At 41.8% G+C, this 17,410-nt stretch overlaps 1 protein-coding gene across 7 annotated transcripts in view; it reads left to right on the forward strand.

Moving 5' to 3' along the window:
- Positions 1 to 17,410, forward strand: part of SMAD2 (SMAD family member 2) — a 40,904-nt gene that overhangs the window by 13,054 nt on the left and 10,440 nt on the right. For 6 of the 7 annotated variants that reach the window (XM_085212755.1, XM_085212758.1, XM_085212753.1 and 3 more), the window contains 3 exons: positions 14,305 to 14,394; positions 15,528 to 15,721; positions 16,356 to 16,490. In XM_085212755.1, the coding sequence (XP_085068881.1) occupies positions 14,305 to 14,394; positions 15,528 to 15,721; positions 16,356 to 16,490 (419 nt within the window). The remainder of the gene's footprint in view (positions 1 to 14,304; positions 14,395 to 15,527; positions 15,722 to 16,355; positions 16,491 to 17,410) is intronic. The other variant, XM_085212759.1, reaches the window with a different exon arrangement.

Genomic DNA, 17,410 nt, shown 5'->3' on the forward strand with positions numbered 1-17,410 from the left:
GATTATCAGTAGAGCAGAGCTGTTGAGCTAACCTGTCTTCTAGAACAGATTTTTTTTTTTGAGCTTTTAATATTTTTCCCCAAAATACAGTACTACAGAGAAATAAATTTCTTTGTTCCTGCTCAGATTAAAACTATAGAATATGAGTGATTTCAACAGTCACCCTGGGAGAGAGCAAAAGGTCCCTCTGGAAATGTTTTTAGAATTCCAACATCTGCTGTGAGGCTGCAAGGACAACAGCAGGCAGTTGGATTGGCACAGCAGATCCTAAAATAACATTGCTATCCAGACAGAGGTGAAGTGTGTTTTCCCAGAAACACTACTTGGCAGCATCTGTTGGATTGTAGCTGCGATAATTCACTACTTGAGTTGGGGACGGAAATTAATTTTTAATCATAGCTCACAAACTGAGAACTGCTTTGGATAAAGAATGTCCTCAAACCATATCCTGTATTTCGGTCCATGTGCATTCACTTAGACATAAATCAGTTTCCATAAATGTTTGAGGACTACAGTCGAACATCTTAAGTTTCTAAAAACATGTATAGACGTTTAAGAGAGTACATCAAAATACACAAAAGCACCACTTTATTGCTGATATTACAGAGAGAGCATACTTGTAAGTTGTTTGCTGTCAAACCAACTCTTTTTCTCATTTTATGGTGACAGCTTTCAGCTGATTCTGTTCTGTGGTGCTGTAGTGTAGTCTGGATTTGGATACCAAAACAGCACTGCTCTGATGCTGAGCTGCCTTCCTTGGAGCCCTTTTGGAATTGGGTGATGATAGCCTGGAGCCTGGTTTTCCAAGGCCATTTCATGCCCAAAAGTAAATGCGCCCAGCCCTTCTTGGTTTCCAGAGACCCAGGATAGCACGTCTGCATCTGTAGGCAGAAGGAAACTGTTCTTAGTTACATACAGATGAAATGATGTGTATGCAAGTATGAGATTGCAGAACCCTTACATGCTGCATATAATGAGAAATAATTGATGTCAAATTTGACTTCGTGTCTCAATGAAACTTGTTTACTTTGGGTTTAGAAATTAAATAGTAAAGCAGTATTGGTGATACTACTTCCATCTGCTGTGTGAAAACTATTGTTACACGTTTGCTTGACTGCTTACCCGGTGTCTTTCCCTGAAGCTAAACTTAAAAGGTAAAAGAGTTGAAGACCTGCTGGTGATCATTCCTAAATTTCTCGATTTCTTTCAGCTAATGAAGGAAATGGATCAACTGAAGTAGATCTTAACTGATAACTTCAGATCACCTGTGAAAGCATCCAGCCACATGGAAATGCTTTGTCTGGCTTTGATACTCATAACCATATATTTATAAATGCATACTCCAGGGAGTGGAGTAACTACACAACATGTATTCTTGTTTTCAGAAACCAGCTTTATGTGAATACCTCTTTGAAACCTCTTTGCAATGAGCTTGGCACTTGGGAGCATTTCTTACTGAAAATCTTTTCTGAACTGGTCAGTGCTGTTTTGTAGTCCTCTTTTTTTGAGTGGACCAATTGTGAGTTGGGATGGATGGAGTGTAGCAGGGGGCAGTGAATGCTCAAAGCAGAGGAAGGCAAGGAGTTGAGTGGTGTCACTACCATTTCCCAATTCCTTTCTACATGGTGTATGTTCTAGCATAGGTAAGTCATTCTTTAAAAGATGAATTTGAAGATTTATGTTTACTGTCCTTCAAGAGCACTGTTAATTGAAATTAAGAGTAATGATTATGTTCATGTGTAGTTGAGTAAGGATTTATTAAATATACTCAGGTATTACTTTTGAATTTTTCACAGCTGTGGCAATGTTGAGGACTGAATTGCTGTTGACTAGGATTAAATTGTGCTTTAGCCATAGCTCAAATTGCAGTGTCTCATAATATTTGTATCATTCTGAAAAATAAAGTCTTAAAGCATTAAACAAAGAAACTCAGGGTTGCCAATTTCAAGCTCGTGCAGCTCAGGAAGTCACATGGCTTACCCACATAATTTGTTACTGAGTTGGTGTGCCAAGCAGAAAGTATTGGCATGTCATTGGAGTCAGATTAGCTTGTGAGAATTCAGATGTGTAAGATACTCAGCCAGTAGCAAAGTGCTCTGTAGTTAAAGGAGCTTGCCCCTCGAGCCAGGAGGGAAAACTTCTGAATTTTGAGGACCTTTTAGTGTTAACTGACATTGTATAAAAGCTCAAGGTGTGGATTCTAATCTTAGCACTGCTGCTTTTCCCAGCGTAACCTTGTGAACTTTTAATTTGCTGTCACTTTTCAGTCTAAGTAAAAATGACGTTTTTTTTTTTATGCTTGTGTTAACCACCTCTTCACTGACATAAAATGAATTGTGTTTGGTTAAAGAGTCTTAAGTTTAAGACACGTTTCCTAATGCAGCGTTACTGATGTGGAGAGCAAATTTGGAAGTGAGAAGTTGCTGGCATCTCTGGAAGCCCCTTTGCTTCATGTTACCGTTGATCCTCATGAAGATAGCTTTGGTGGTAAGAAACAGGAAGAAATAGTTGAGGCAAAATAAAAAATTACTTGTTAAAATGGAATATGTTCCAAAAAATGTTTGTGCCAAGTTAAAAGCTGATGCTGGGGTTCAAGAACCCATAAACTTCAGAGGGCACTATATTGAAAATAGCAATCTGTGATTGTCCTACTTGGTGGATCCCAGCATGAAGCTGCAACCAAAAAGAATAATACCTGTGTCTGGCACCTTGTCTTACTGTTTAGAAGATGTGTTGGTGACTTCAGAACAGGTTAACTGGTTTATTGTCAGTACTGAGCTCTACATTACCTCATAAATACTATTTATTTTTTCTCCAATAAGGAACTGGGGCTGTGGTCAGCCCAAGTCAATGCTAAACTATTCACTGGAATAGTGGAAAACTTGTGGGAGAAACTGTATACAGTGCTGTGTTCTCATCACCAACAGCTCTTGCTGGCTTCTGTCATGCTGCATTGTTTGCAGCAGACCAGCAGGATACAGGAGAACAATCAGAAGCCAGAGCAGGTTCACATCTCATTGCATGTGCTTCAGAGTTGGCAGAGGAACAATGAGCTTGGGGAAATCCCCTTGGACGGGTGCTGCACAGTGATCTGACTTCAGCATTTGTTTAGAAAAAGATTCCCCAAATGGTGGCTTTTAATTCTGAAATGTGTAAGTGCATTTCAGTAGGTCAGAATTGAAGGTCTTTGCTTGAAGCCTTTGCCTGTAGTCTGTAGGAAACTGACCAGTTCTTTGTGTACTTGGGTTCTCTTTTCTTGCCTTCTGGGTAGGAAAAGCCCAATGCAAAAGAAGCTGTTGCTCACTGTTCCTTAAATGTATGTTTAAATTTACTGCTTGGATAAATTGATGAGTTCTATCCTAGAACTGGTCTTCACTTCCTCTTAGTTTTGTGGGAGGCTTCAAGACAAGTTCCTCTGTAGATATTTGAAGTAATTTTAACATATGCTGTAGTTCTGAAATCTTGAATGTGTAGAAAGCATATTATCAACTGATGGGGAGACTTTCGGTTTTATTATGGAAAGTTGTGTTGAAACAGCTCTCTTGACTCTCTGGTGCTTGGTTGAAGAAGTCTTTTCTCTTAAATAGGTCGCTCAAATGTTATTTTCAAGGACTCCAGCTACATTTTCCATGAGCACCTTCTGCGCATTCATTTGTTTGTAAGTCTACAGCAGCACAGCGTATGCTTGCCAAAGCTTATTCTTTGTTGTCCTTCTACAATGTGGATGTCCCCTTCTGTGACAGTGAGGGGACTTGAGTGTTGTCTAAGGGCCTTATAAAGGAAAGAATTCAGCTGTGTCCCTTCTAATTAATTCCACAAAGCTGAGAATGAAAATACCTTTTTCTCTTTTGTCTAAACATGAAGTATCTAGTGTTTTGCTTATGTCCTGTGTATATCTGTCTTGCAGACTGCCTTGTCAAAGCACCATTAGTATCTAGAGAACCATTTTTTGCTCTCTTCTACATCTTTCAATTAAATGAATATAATTGGAGGAGATAATACCTGCCAGTAGGGTTGTCCCTGTGGCAAATTGCATTGATGGCAGCTCTTTAAAAATGCTGTAATATCCTGCCTGATATTTTACTTATTGTGTGGCAGCTGATTTGTATTTTGTGCCGCAACCTTCCACACTTTCAAGTAATGATTTAACCAGCTCTCCTTGCACCAGGAAGCCACATAGTTGTTTTTACTTGCATGCTAATATTCTCAAACCTTTTAAACTCTGATCTTTGGCTGCATCAGTACAAGGGAGAGAGTGCCACCTCAACAGAGGGTGGGTGGTGGTAAATAAGGGTTGTCTCCCAACAAGTGGAAGGAGGAAGAGCAAATTGTTGGACACCCTGGGAAAGTACTTCAGCTGTTAAGCAATTGCGTGTGAAGCAAGAGTGCTTGTGTGCATCAGCTTCAGTTGCATGTTCTGGGTGTGGATTATGAACCAGATGCTAAAGACTTCAGGACTTGTCTGTAATCGTAACACTTCCTTTTTGTCTATCTCTAAGCAATGAAGCTCAAGAAATGGGCTTTGATATCCATTTTACAGTATCTGTTCCATGCATACTTGCATTTTAGGGCCGTAATTCAGTGGGCATGGTGGCGATGGTCCAATGGTTGGACTTGAGGACCTTAGAGGCTTTTCCCAACCATAATGATTCCATGATTTCTGATATGAATATCTAATGTGGAATCCCATATTCTGGCCCCTGGAGTAGTTAGGCATCTTGGCTGTCAAGTTACATTCTTGATTTTGCCTTTACTCATTTTTCAGGCAATGTAGCATCTCAGCAAACAAAATCTTTTTAAAAGAAGCAAAACATGCTTTCCTGTACCTGAACATTGATACTTCTTCAGGCCTTTTCATGGGTTTTCCTTGATTATTTATTAGTTATTAATTTTCTTTATTATTAGTAATATAATACAGGCATTGCAGGGAGTAAAGGCAATGCCATTGTCTGATTTCAGTTAATTTTTGTATTTACTTGTATATCAAAATTTGCTCTAGTAGTCATGATGCAGGTACCGTTTGGTTCTTTTTCCCAATATATTGCTTGGGGAAACCTGCTTTATGGATCAAGTCTTACCTTCATTTGAATCCTGTTACTTAGGAATTCTACATGTCCTGTGGACCTTATACCTGTCTTTTTTTGAATTTTTATATTCCTCATTCTTAAAGATAGTCACGTTTGGATTAAGATTAATATATTCTCACACTAGTTTTCTTGTAGATGTGCCCACACAAGTGGTGTAGATGCAGTGGGACTCATTCCAGCATGGTGTCTAGGCAATCCGTAGTGTTAGCACCATCCCACATACCCACTGGTTTGAGGTAGTTCATCAAAATGTCAGATCTTCAGGTTTTCCGATGTCCGCCAGTTGCCCACACCTGCAGCACTCTGAGCTGCTCACCCACTTGAAAGGTGGCAGGCTGCTGGAAAGCAATGACTAGGCTTTGCCTTTGGTAGCTGTACCTCTAAGCTACTGACAGAAGCTTCCACTGCACCTGCAGTGACTAACAGTGGTTGGAGAACTTCTGATGAATGTCATCTTTAAATACTTGTTTGAGGCCAGTCCTGAAACGTGCTTGCTGAGCTCTGTGTATGTCTTCTGAAAGTCTGAGCTGTGAGAATGCTGTCAGCTGGCAACAGGACAATTTGTTCTGGACAGGTTAGCCAGTGTTATGATGGGTATGGCTTCCTGTAAAGATGGTTTGTCCTTTACCACTCTTTGATTCTGTTTAGGTCTGTCTCCATGTTAATCCCTATTTGGGTTGATACAGGGAGTTATTTGTGAAGTTGCAGTGGGTGTCATCTTAACTCACTGTGTGATATTGCTCTTAATCCAGTGAAATGGAAAGGTGAGGACACATGGTGTGAAATGAAATTGAGATAAATCTGCTCCATTGTCCATTCCTTACATAGCTTGTGAAGGAAAGATGTATTTACTAGTTTGACATAGCTCCTGTCCTGTGCTAGTCGTCTGTAGTTGGAACAATTCAGTGACAGTTTTAGAAAAGAATTGCTCAGTCACCTCTTTCAGTAGGCATGGTATAATGAGACTAGAGAACAGATGAGCATTTCTCAGCTGAACTGAGTTGTTGAACATACTTGCCTCAGAGCTGAATGCTTGATCTGGGGCAACACCTCACTAGCTACATGGAGCTAGTGGAAGGTTCTTTTCCTAGTAGACACATTTACCTGGATAGCCTTTCTTTACTCCAGTGGTAGTTTGGATCCTTTCTTCCTTCTAGGATGTGATGTCTTGAATGACTCTGGACTTATGACAAAATCTTTTCAGTGTGTTGTTTTCAGATGAAATACAGTTTTGTTAATACCAGTTCAGACACATAATGACCACAGTGCTTCCAGCAGTGGGAATTTCCGAATTACATCCTTCTGTCCCAGTTGAGTGCTGTGTTTTCATTTCTGAGGATAGTATGATAAATAGCAAAATAATGTAGCAATCAGAAACTTTCTATTGGATGTAACAGCATTACAAATGAAAGCATTGCAGGAATTTCAAGGTTGCATTACAGGAGTGCCATCTTAGCACACAGAATTGCATCTTTACAGCTTAAGGAGCTGTATATTGGTCTGTTTGGTAGTGCCTAGTTAGTCTCTGGGACTTGTGGTCACTTTTTGGTGAAATATTTCATTGGGAGGGAGAAATCAGCATTGTGCTTCGTCTTATCACTAGTTAGCCAGCTGCAGAGATAACTGGATATAAATTGCATCTGCTCAGTGCAGTCATACTATCTTGGAGCTGGGAACTGCAGGGCAGGTTTCCCAGCGAAGCTGTTAGCTCATGGTTTCTGCAGGCTTCTTGTTCATGCTCTGTTTTCAGGCTCACCAGCATAAAACCCATGGCCAGCTCCCTGTTGGCTCTAAGTGAGGCTGTGCTATAGCTCATGCCCTTTATTCCTCAGTCCTGAGTACTGGCACTTTGCAGAACTGAAGAAGCAACCTTCTACTCCTGAGCAGAATGATGTGCATGTTAATGTTTTAACATGGACCATTTATAGAGAAGGTAACTTCAGTTGTTTTCCACAGTTCAAATGCTGTGTTTTCTATTTGATGGAATTATTTTTACATCAAATTTTATATGACTGTTTGCTTGAAAGAGTTCTGATTAAGAGAAGAGTTGTGTAAAGAGCTTGGAGGCATTAGGGCAAAAACTCACAATTGTGGAAATAGAGCAGCCAGCTGCCAGTCTTACCACTGGTTGAGTTCTGGGAGAAACTTGTGCTTTGGTGTGAGCTTTCTCTTTTGGAGCCTGGGTCTTCTTAGATATTATTTAATATCCTTTTCCTACAGTTAGCATGGGCATATCTGTTTGGTGTCTGTCTACCTGTACTTCTGCTCACATATCTGCTTGCTGTGGTTGTTAACACTGTCTTGCAACGCAGCTTACCATCTTTTTTCTTCCTTTACTTCTCTATTCTATTGTCTGTCACAGAATGGATCTCTGTGAAAGTGCCTTGTCCAACTTCTCTTAATGATGAGTGGCACTGCAGATTTGTATAAGTGATTTTATAAGAAGAATTCAGAGTTATGCTTTTTATTCAACCAAGAGATTAGCTCATCTGTCTTACGGATGCTCAGAAGAAAAATCATTATTTCATACTAGATTCCCAAATCTTTACACTTTCTGTAGCAAGAAAGAGAGATCAGAACTTCTGTGCTAGCTGCCAGCATGTAGAAAGGACTGTCAGGTAAGAATACAGAAGCAGCTCTGCAGACTTTCAATTGAAAGGTGGATTTGAGGAAACCACAGTCAGGCAGATTTCATAGAAACCCTCTCCTGTGCCGAATGTAATATTGTATACAAGCCATGAAGCTTGTTAACTGGTGATTTTGATCCATCTCTATTACATCTCAGCCTTCCAGGTCCATCTTCTGGTCACTATTATTTTCAAGACCCTCATTCCAAAGGTTTGCTATATGCTTTGAATACCTTCCTCTGAGCTTTATGGGTTCATGAACCACAGTGTCATCAGGAAGAAAATACTGCAATAAAAGGGAAGGTTCACTTTCATTTGTCAATTGATCCTCTTTGTGCTATCAGTGAAGTAATGAATGGTGTCTTCGCAGGAGTACAAGTTCAATCCAGCTATGCCAGTGCTAAACAGTGCTGTTCTATTGACTGAACAGTGCTCAGTCAATAGAACTGTCCTTGTTTTCCAGCTCTGTGTTGTGTATCATAGATCTGAGATCTTACATAGCAAAACTCAAGACTTGTGAGTGTAAGGTGCAGGAGGAAGATGGTCAGGATGGTCTTGAACATAACTCCCAAACATGTTACTGGGTGTAGACTCTGAATGATGTTATAGGTTTAAGGAAATCATAAAGGATTCAGTTAGTACTTTAGAAATGTGGAAGATCATTCTGTAATGATTCCTGAGTAGCTTCAGCTTTAACTAGTTTGAAATCTGTTTTTCATATTTTTTCCCCTTTTTCTAAAGCTGCTACTTTAGTTCCCCGAGTCTCCATGCCTAAATAGCCACCCCGTTGCTTTGCAAGGCTGCAGAGAAGAAAGTAGAATTGAGTTATGTTTGAGCTGTGACAGTATTTAACAACTTCTCTATATAGTGTTTCTGCTACTTGATAATGTAAACGCCTTTGAAGTGGTTCTGCCTTGCTTGCATTGCTGCAGGAACTTCATTGCATACAAAGAAAGCAGCTGGAGGTTGCCAGTGCTGTGAACAGTTTTAGTGGTAAGAAGGTTACTTTGTTCATTGTTTCTGTCCTATTATTGAGGAGACCTACCTGACCTACCACCTTTATCCTGACTTGTATTAGCTGTTTTGCAAATGTCTTGGGGCCAGCGCAAAGCTATCATGGAGGGATGGGTCCATGTCCTTTGCCACACAAGGATCTATCTTCAGTGTGTTCCAGCTCAGAGATAGTCTGTCTGTAACTTGTACCCTTAGCTGTGTGTTGCTTTAGACTGTTGGATCTTTTGTGGCTTGTATCTGAGTAATATGAGTTTTGATACAAATTCTGATTCCTGCAATTAGAGCGTAATGCGTTAAGCAAGCAATGATTACTTTCTTTTTTAAACAGTGTAGCTCAAACGACTTCTGTCCCATGTTTATGTGCAGGTTTAAAGTTCATTTCTATTTGGAGTAATGTCCAGTTTTTAGTAGGCTTATAGGTGTTCCAATTAAATGGTTTGTGCTGATTGGAAACATTATCTGTAATATGCACACAGAAGCAGCACAACACATTTTTGCCTATCTTTGATATTTAGGTTCTTCCTGCCCCCACATTTTTTCCTATGTGTCAGTACTTTGTGTCTTATAAAGAGAAGCTGTTTTGGCACTGGGTCTCAAAATTGTGAAGTATTGCTGCAGCTTTCTGCTGTTTAGGTCATTTCTTGCCCAGAGTAGGGTTTTTTGGAGCTTGGATTTTCCTGTTAGAGGAAATGATGAAATGGAAGAACTGAAGGCATGCTCTATGCTGTTGCATAGTGATAGCCACATTAAAGATTCTTCTTGCCAGAAATGTTGAATATCATCTGAGATGCTGCTCCTTATAAGCAGATAAAAAGGATTGAAACACCAACTCCTTTCCTTTTAGGGAAAGTGTCAGCAGAAGTAGGGCTGGTTCCACCCATAGCAATGAGTCTGACCCTTTCTTTTGTGAGCAGTCCCAAAACTGGGATTGCAGGGCTGAACTGTCCCAGTTTTAGTGTGTAACAGCTGAACCAGATATATGCTAGAATGTTGACTTTCCCCTGAAAATCTCAAGAGTTAGCAGTCAGTAATTGTGAGTTGTGATGCTTTGAGGGTTACCTCATCTAGAAAATAATCTTCCTGCTCCTAAAACTTCCAAACACCTGCAGAATGAGGCCAATTGATAATAGCCTCAAAAATAAATGTGGTAATTTTACAGGGCCTTCAAAGCAACAGTCCTGACGTGCCATGAGTGCTAGAGGCCACAGAATGTTGTGGTTTGCTAATCTGGTTGGCGGCCGGTCACAAGCGCTGTCCCCCAAGGCTCAGTACTGGGGCTGCTTCTGTTTAACATCTTCACTGATGATCTTGATGACGGGATTGAGTGCACCCTCAGTAAGTTGGCAGACGACAACAAGCTGGGAGGGAGTGTTGATCTGCCAGAGGGGAGAAGGGCACTGCAGAGGGACCTGGGCAGACTGGATCGATGGGCCAAGGTTAACGGCATGAGTTTCAATAGGGCCAAGTGTCGGGTCCTGCATTTTGGTCACAACAACCCCAGGCAACCCTACAGGGGGGAGGTGTGGCTGGAAAGCTGCCCGATGGAAAGGGACCTTGGTGTTCTGATGGACAGTGGGCTGAACGAGAGCCAGCAGTGTGCCCTGGTGGCCAAGAAGGCCGATGGCATCCTGGCTTGGATCAGGAGTGGTGTGGTGAGCAGGACCAGGGAAGTCATCCTGCCCTGTACTCGGCATTGGTGAGGCCTCACCTCGAGCGCTGTGTTCAGTTTGGGGCACCTCAGTACAGAAAGGATGTGGAGGTACTGGAGCAGGTCCAGAGAAGGGCAACGAGGCTGGTGAAGGGCTGGAAAATCAGCCCTCTGAGGAGAGGCTGAGGGAGCTGGGGCTGTTTAGTCTGGGGCAGAGGTGGCTGAGGGGAGACCTTACTGCTCTCTTCCAGTACCTGAAAGGTGCTTACAGTGAGAGCGGGGTAGGTCTCTTCTCACTGGTGACAGGTGACAAGACGAGGTGACAAATGGCCTCCAGTTGCGCCAAGGTAAGTTTAGGTTGGACGTTGGGAAACACTTCTTTACAGAAAGGGTGGTTAAACATTGGAATAGGCTCCCCAGGGAGGTGGTTGAGTCACCGTCCCTGGATGTGTTTAAGAGCCGTTTGGATGTGGTGCTCGGAGATCTGATTTAGCAGAGGGCTGTTAGAGTTAGGGTTCTATGGTTAGGCTGCGGTTGGACCTGATGATCCTTGAGGTCCCTTCCAACCTGAGTAATTCTGTGATTCTATGATTCTAAATCAGTGCTGAAAACACTGATTAAATAATAATAAACTCCCTAACACTTGAATAGTTAATGTTTATGTCAACAATTAAATTGTTTTGAGTAGTTGTGAAAACATTTCTTTTAATGAAAGTGTCCACTCTTGTGGGATGAAATACACTAGCTTTGAGCTTTTTTTTTTTTTTTTTTTTTTGGAGTATAGTGAAATCTTTCCTGTGTAGACAGGGCTTCATTCTTGCTTGGCTACGAGAGGCAGATTATATTTTGGAAATAGTGATGGTTTGCCATGCTGAGATATACAGCATGTTCTAAACCAAAAACCCCAGTTTTGCAAAGCACGAAGCCTCGAGTGTGCTTAAGGCTGCAGTGTGAGGGCAGCCTGTTTCCTAAAACTGAAATGGTGATATGTGCTGGCTCCTTCCTCCTCATAAAGTCAGCATGCCTTGGAATGTCCCCAGCACTCTGGCCAGCTGTCTTCAGGGCTGTCTGCATCCAGTACATCTGTGCCCTTGGACTCTTCCTTGCAGGACAGAGTGGCTGCAGCAGTTCCCAGTCCATGTGGTCCCAGTGGGTGGCAGCTCACCAAGCTGGTAATGGTGTAGGAGGGCATAACTGGCATCATCCTGGGGAACATCCTCGCTGCTTCCTAGGATACAGAATCTTGGTCCATGGCTTGGGAATGTTTCCAGGCAAGATTTACCTTAGAAGTACATATGTTAGTCCTTTATTCTTCCAGAATCTTTACGGACTAAAGCAAACCTACATCTCCTAAGGGACTTAGGACACTTTAGAAAGGTAAGTTTTTAGGAGAGAACACCTCTTGTTTTGAAAGGGGGCACAAATCCTTCTTGAGTCTGTGCCTCCATTTGTATGGCATTAGTCATTGCTTAAATATTGTTCAGAATGCAGTTGTCTTTGCAGCCACTAGCTCTCCATGAGTCTGTTGCTTGTGTTTGAATGAACCCACTGTGTAGGTGTAGTAAACGCAACCTTTAATGGAAGCCCTGTGGATGGAGAATGGATTTGGGATGTGTGTGTGGCTTACAAGAGCTCTAGTTTACTTGGATGGGTGACACGGAGCAGGGAGGTCTGGCAGCATGTAGGCAGTGGATCTTCTGTGTGAGCAGAACAGAGAGGCCATTAAGTGAACCACAGATCTGGGTTGAGATAACTGTCTTTGAACTACAGGACAATTTCCTGCAGGCTATGCAATGTGTTTGGATTTTTGGACCTGGAACATAGTCCTAGTGTAGATGAGCCAGTAAGCCATCAATATTAATCCCAGCCTGGGTAGGCTTATGTCCCAAAGGACAGCACTGTAAAATGCAGGGTACTGGAGCAGTTTTACTCTCTAGCTAATCAGTTTTTCTGTACCTTCTTTTCCAACACCCACGTGTGCTTCCTCACCACCTTCCTTCTCTGCGGTGTCCTGGGCCCTAAGTTATACCTCCATCATACAGTCACTTCAGAGTACTGTTTGTCTTTTTATAGGTTTTGGACTTTGAAATCAACTTTGATAGTTCAAATACTTACAGAAAAGAGGTTGACAATATAAAATACTCTTCCTGTCTGGCATACTGTAAGGCTATAGCACTTCTGTATGTGTTGGGAAGTAACCATGTGGCACATGGTGCTTACACCCTACAATTTCAAGAAAGTGGAATCTGTGTGACAGCATCAGCTTTCGAGCACAGAATCTGTTGCTCCAGGGAGTAAGCTGCTAGAGATACCTGTGTAAATTACATGCAGCACACTGTGTCTACTTACTGTTCTAATCGAACGTGTGTGATGATTGTCTTACAAGCAGTAGTGGTGCAGATTTAAGGACACAGGGGTGTTCCCTGGTGTCCCACAGGCTACCTGTGTCTTCAGGGCAACAACTGCAGTCTTTGCATGGCTGCTGGCAGCCCACCGTGCTGGTAGTGGCACCTTAGGAGTAGCAGAGGTGGCAGGCACTGCTGAAGCAGTGATGGTCACTATCTCCCTTCTGCCCCCTGGGATTCTGGAGGACTGTGAATCGTCTTAGAGCATCTCACCCTCCCTGGGATGGTATTTAATTGAGGTGTGTGAGACAGGCAGGAAGGGGAGCAGACCCACTCCCTCCTTTTCTCTGTGGCCCACACTAAAGTTTTTAAAAAGTGTCCATGGAATTGTGGTGGTTATCTGTGCTAGAAGTGCTGTTAAGAACTGTATCAGCTGGGGTTGGTAACTTTAAATGTAAATCTCAATCTCTCTTTTTAAAATCAGGAGTGGGGTGAACTTGTTCTTTTCTTTCTGATACAACTTTTCAGAGATTGTTAACTTCAAAGGTGAAATAGCAGCCACGTTTCTGGCTTTGTGCTGGTTTTAAGATGTTTGTTGCCCAAGTTCTCCTCATTTCTGAGTCTCATTTTGCGTTACTCACGTGAAATAAATTATCATTTCTCAGTGGTCACAGAGCACGTTTGTGGTGGACCTGAGATGGGCCCATGCCTCTGAGAACATGTTGACATGCTGCCCATTTATACACTCATGCTGTTCTTTGCTTTGCCTCAATCTGCTGCTCCTTTCAACTTGTGCTTGTGTCACTGGAAGTTCCTTTTTTTTGAACTGTTGTGCTTGTCACTCAACCGGTTTCCAGAAGTTGTCTCTCATTTCCTCCTGCTTGATTTCACAATTAAAGTTTTGTCGTTCTGTAGCTGGGACTTAAGGTACAACACTGTAAATCTGTGTAAAACATACATCTTGTATGGAGTAGAAAATAACAAAAATAACACCCATTACTTAATCAAGGAGAATGCAGAAATTAGTGAGGAGCATCACCGCAATATGCTTCTCCTTGGAGCCCAAGTTTTCCTGTACTGAGAAAAACAGTAAATAAGAGCATACATGGAGAATGCGATGGCTGGATGGTGGCACCTTGGAGCTAGGCTGTGATAGTTCAGTTCCAGATGCGCATGGCCTGTGGTTGTAATTGTAGGGCAGCTTACATTGAAAAGCAAACAAAAACAAAAAAGAAACCAACCCAGAAATGACTCTCAAAAAGAGAATTTTGGTGTGAGCTAGGCTGAGGAAGTTTTGCCTGTTTTAAGGAGCATTGCAGCTGTATCAACTACCTAAAGTCAGAGTTTGTTCACCTTTAAAAACATGATCATTTACTTTGAATCACGCGTTCCATTTTGATAGCCTCCTTCATATAGAAAATATAGCATGCGACGTCCATCCAAGTGCAAACCTACCAGTGCTCTATCTTCTATGTGGAAGGAAGTACTCTGTACATTTCTCCATGTTTGACATCATGGTGTTTTGAATAACCACGTTCCATATTCATACCAATTTTTTGTTCTTGTTTTCAATTTATGCACAGCACTTGCTCTGAAATTTGGGGACTGAGTACACCAAACACGATAGATCAGTGGGACACAACAGGCCTTTACAGCTTCTCTGAACAAACCAGGTGAATATTCTGCCCTCTCTCCATCATAGAACCTTGTGGGAGGGATTGGCTTTGGAGGGTCTGTCATGGGATGCTTTAGCTGTAAAATAGACTGAATGCTTCTTAGGCCTCTCACGGTACAGCATTTAAATACATTTGCTTGCCAGTGTAGCAATCCAAGAATTCTCAGCTGATGTTTTGACCAATGAAATCCTAATTGTGGAATATTCATTTTTCACACCAGTTGAAAGAATGGGAAGACTTGTTAATGCAAGCTCTGATGGGATTTGGTATTTCTATTAACAATGTTGGACTACTTAATTCTTTAGACCTAATCTTACAAAGTATTTAAACTGCTTTGTATGCTATGAGCTTTCAGTTAAATCTCACTAATTAGCTCTGATACGAGCTGCTAAAGAACTGCTTGTCAATTCTTCAGTAGTTAAAAGTGGGCAAATTCTGAGCAGGATCTTTATTTTTTTTCATATCACATTGCTTGATTTGTGTACTGAGGTTTGTCTCCCATCCCATAACAATCATAAACATCTGCATTTGTGTAAGCATATGCAGTCTGTCTTAAAACTAGCAAAACGTTTTTCAGCTGGTAGCAAGGCAGAGGAAAGCAAGAAGATAAAGTGTATAGCCCCTGTGAGATGTGTGTTCTCACTTGTTGCATCACAGTCACGCTGCCATGTGGATCCCTTGGGCAGTTGACTGCTTAGTGACTGACTTACAGTACCCAGGGAATTGTTAAGCTTAAAACCATAAAGCACCCATGCCATGCAAAGCCTTGAGGTTTAGAAACTGAAGGGACTGTTAAGTGTGTGATTTTTCTCTCAACAACTGTCTTCTGCATTTAAAAAATGTGTATGAAGCGATCATCCCAAGTACTTGGCTGGAGGTAAAGTGGCTTTTAATGACCCCTAAATTCACTGGCAATAATTTGAGCAGCTCAGAGATGAGTTAACGCTGTTTGATGCCATCATTTTTCTCCCATTTGAAGCATTTTAACAAGAGTACGCATGTCACTAGCAGTGTCAATCCGCTGAATTCTGAAAATGAGCAAACTGCCCTTCCCGTGTGTACGCTGTTGACTGAGTGATTATGAGACAGCGTGCAGCCTGTAAATACCTCTCAACATCTTTCCCGTGTAGATCTCTTGATGGCCGACTACAGGTATCTCATCGTAAAGGACTTCCGCACGTCATCTACTGTCGCCTGTGGCGCTGGCCGGACCTGCACAGCCACCATGAACTTAAAGCGATTGAAAACTGTGAATATGCTTTTAATCTTAAGAAGGATGAAGTATGTGTGAACCCATACCACTACCAGAGAGTGGAGACACCAGGTAAGAAGACAAGACTGCTTCTGGCTTTATAGCGGCATCTGTGTGTATGTGAGGGACGTGATTCAGTGTAGGGGTGAGCTGGGGTTGGGCTTGTTGATCTTGGAGGCCTTTTCCAGCCTTCGTGATTCTGTGAGTGGGCATTTTGGTGATGGGTGGTGGATGATTTTAGTGGTCTTTCTCAACCTTAATGATTCTGTGATTCTGCATACTTGTTCAGCATGATGTTTCAAATGAAAAATAGAGAAGGATGGTGTGTTCTTGTGCCAGGACTGCAAGATGATTAAGGATAAATGTTTGGAGAATACCATCTGCTTAAAGTTCTTAATAGGAAAGGTACTGAAAAATCTTTATCAATGTGTTGAGTGCCCTGATAAGTGTTTCCAGTAGTGTTAGCAATTTCCAGCTGGCTAAGCATAGTCCAGCATGAAAATGAGAATAGAAAATGAGAATACTTCACTAAGTCATGTTCAAGAAGAATCTGCTTGTTCTAGTAATTGGCAGTACAATTGCAGTATTAGAAGTACAGAGACACACCTGAAGAAATTGTTATACGGCTTAGATTTGTTTTTCATTTCACTTCATAGAATTGGGAGTTTGGAGGATCCTATGAATATTTTGACTTCTTCTTTTCCAGTCTTGCCTCCTGTGCTAGTGCCACGGCACACTGAGATCCTGACAGAGCTTCCTCCTCTTGATGACTACACCCATTCCATTCCTGAGAACACTAATTTCCCAGCTGGAATTGAACCACAGAGCAATTACATACCAGGTATTTTCTTACCTCCCAACATGAAACAGTATGCTTAACATTGCATCATTCTCCTAAGTGATCAAATGAGTTGAAGGGTGTACCAATAAATTAAATCTTGCTGATTTCCTTTATTAATTCCAATGGAACTCCTGAAAATGAAAGAGTAACTTAAAATTTCTTGATCTGTAGCTCATAATCTATAGAAGTCTGCTTTGTATATTTGTTTTGCTGTTAGTATTCGATATAAGAGTATTGAATTCATGAAGAATTCTTCCTCCTTCTCTTTGCTTCTTCCCACCCCAAGACAAAAAAAAAAATCAAAGCTGAACTGCCACAGTGCACACATAAGCCTCTATTATTATTGAAACATGAAAAGAGTGACCTTTGTTTCCTATCCCAATTTCCTGTTTTGTGGAATCATAGAATGGCTTGGGTTGGAATGGACCTCAAAGATCATCTAGTTCCAACCCCTTTGTCATGGACAGGGTTGCCCACTGTTAGATCAAGCACTGGATCAAGCTGTCCAGGGCCCCATCCAGTCTGGCCTTCCAGCAATGGGGCATCCAAAGCCTCTTTGGGCAGTCTGTGCCAGTGCCTCGACACCTCAGCAAGTCCAGGTAGATAACATCAGTTTTCTTCTGTTTGTCCACCAGTGCTGTTACTCCATCACAGAAGGCCACCAAATGGGTCAGGCATGATTTGCTGTTGGTGAAGCTGTGCTGGCTGTCTAGGATCACCTGTTCATCCCTCATGTCCCTTAATGTCTCTTCCAGGAGGATTTTCTCCATGATCTTCCCAGGCACAGAAGTGAGGCTCACTGGCCTGTAGTTCCCCTAGTTTCCTGCTACTTCAGGAAGTTTCTGGGAAGATACAACTGAGCCTAGCAGCCATTTTTTCATAAGTGTTTAAGGCAATTATGTTTCAGCATACCAGTACTG

Source organism: Meleagris gallopavo, chromosome Z (assembly GCF_905368555.1).
Source record: "Meleagris gallopavo chromosome Z, MGAL_WU_HG_1.1, whole genome shotgun sequence".
Taxonomy (NCBI): domain Eukaryota; kingdom Metazoa; phylum Chordata; class Aves; order Galliformes; family Phasianidae; genus Meleagris; species Meleagris gallopavo.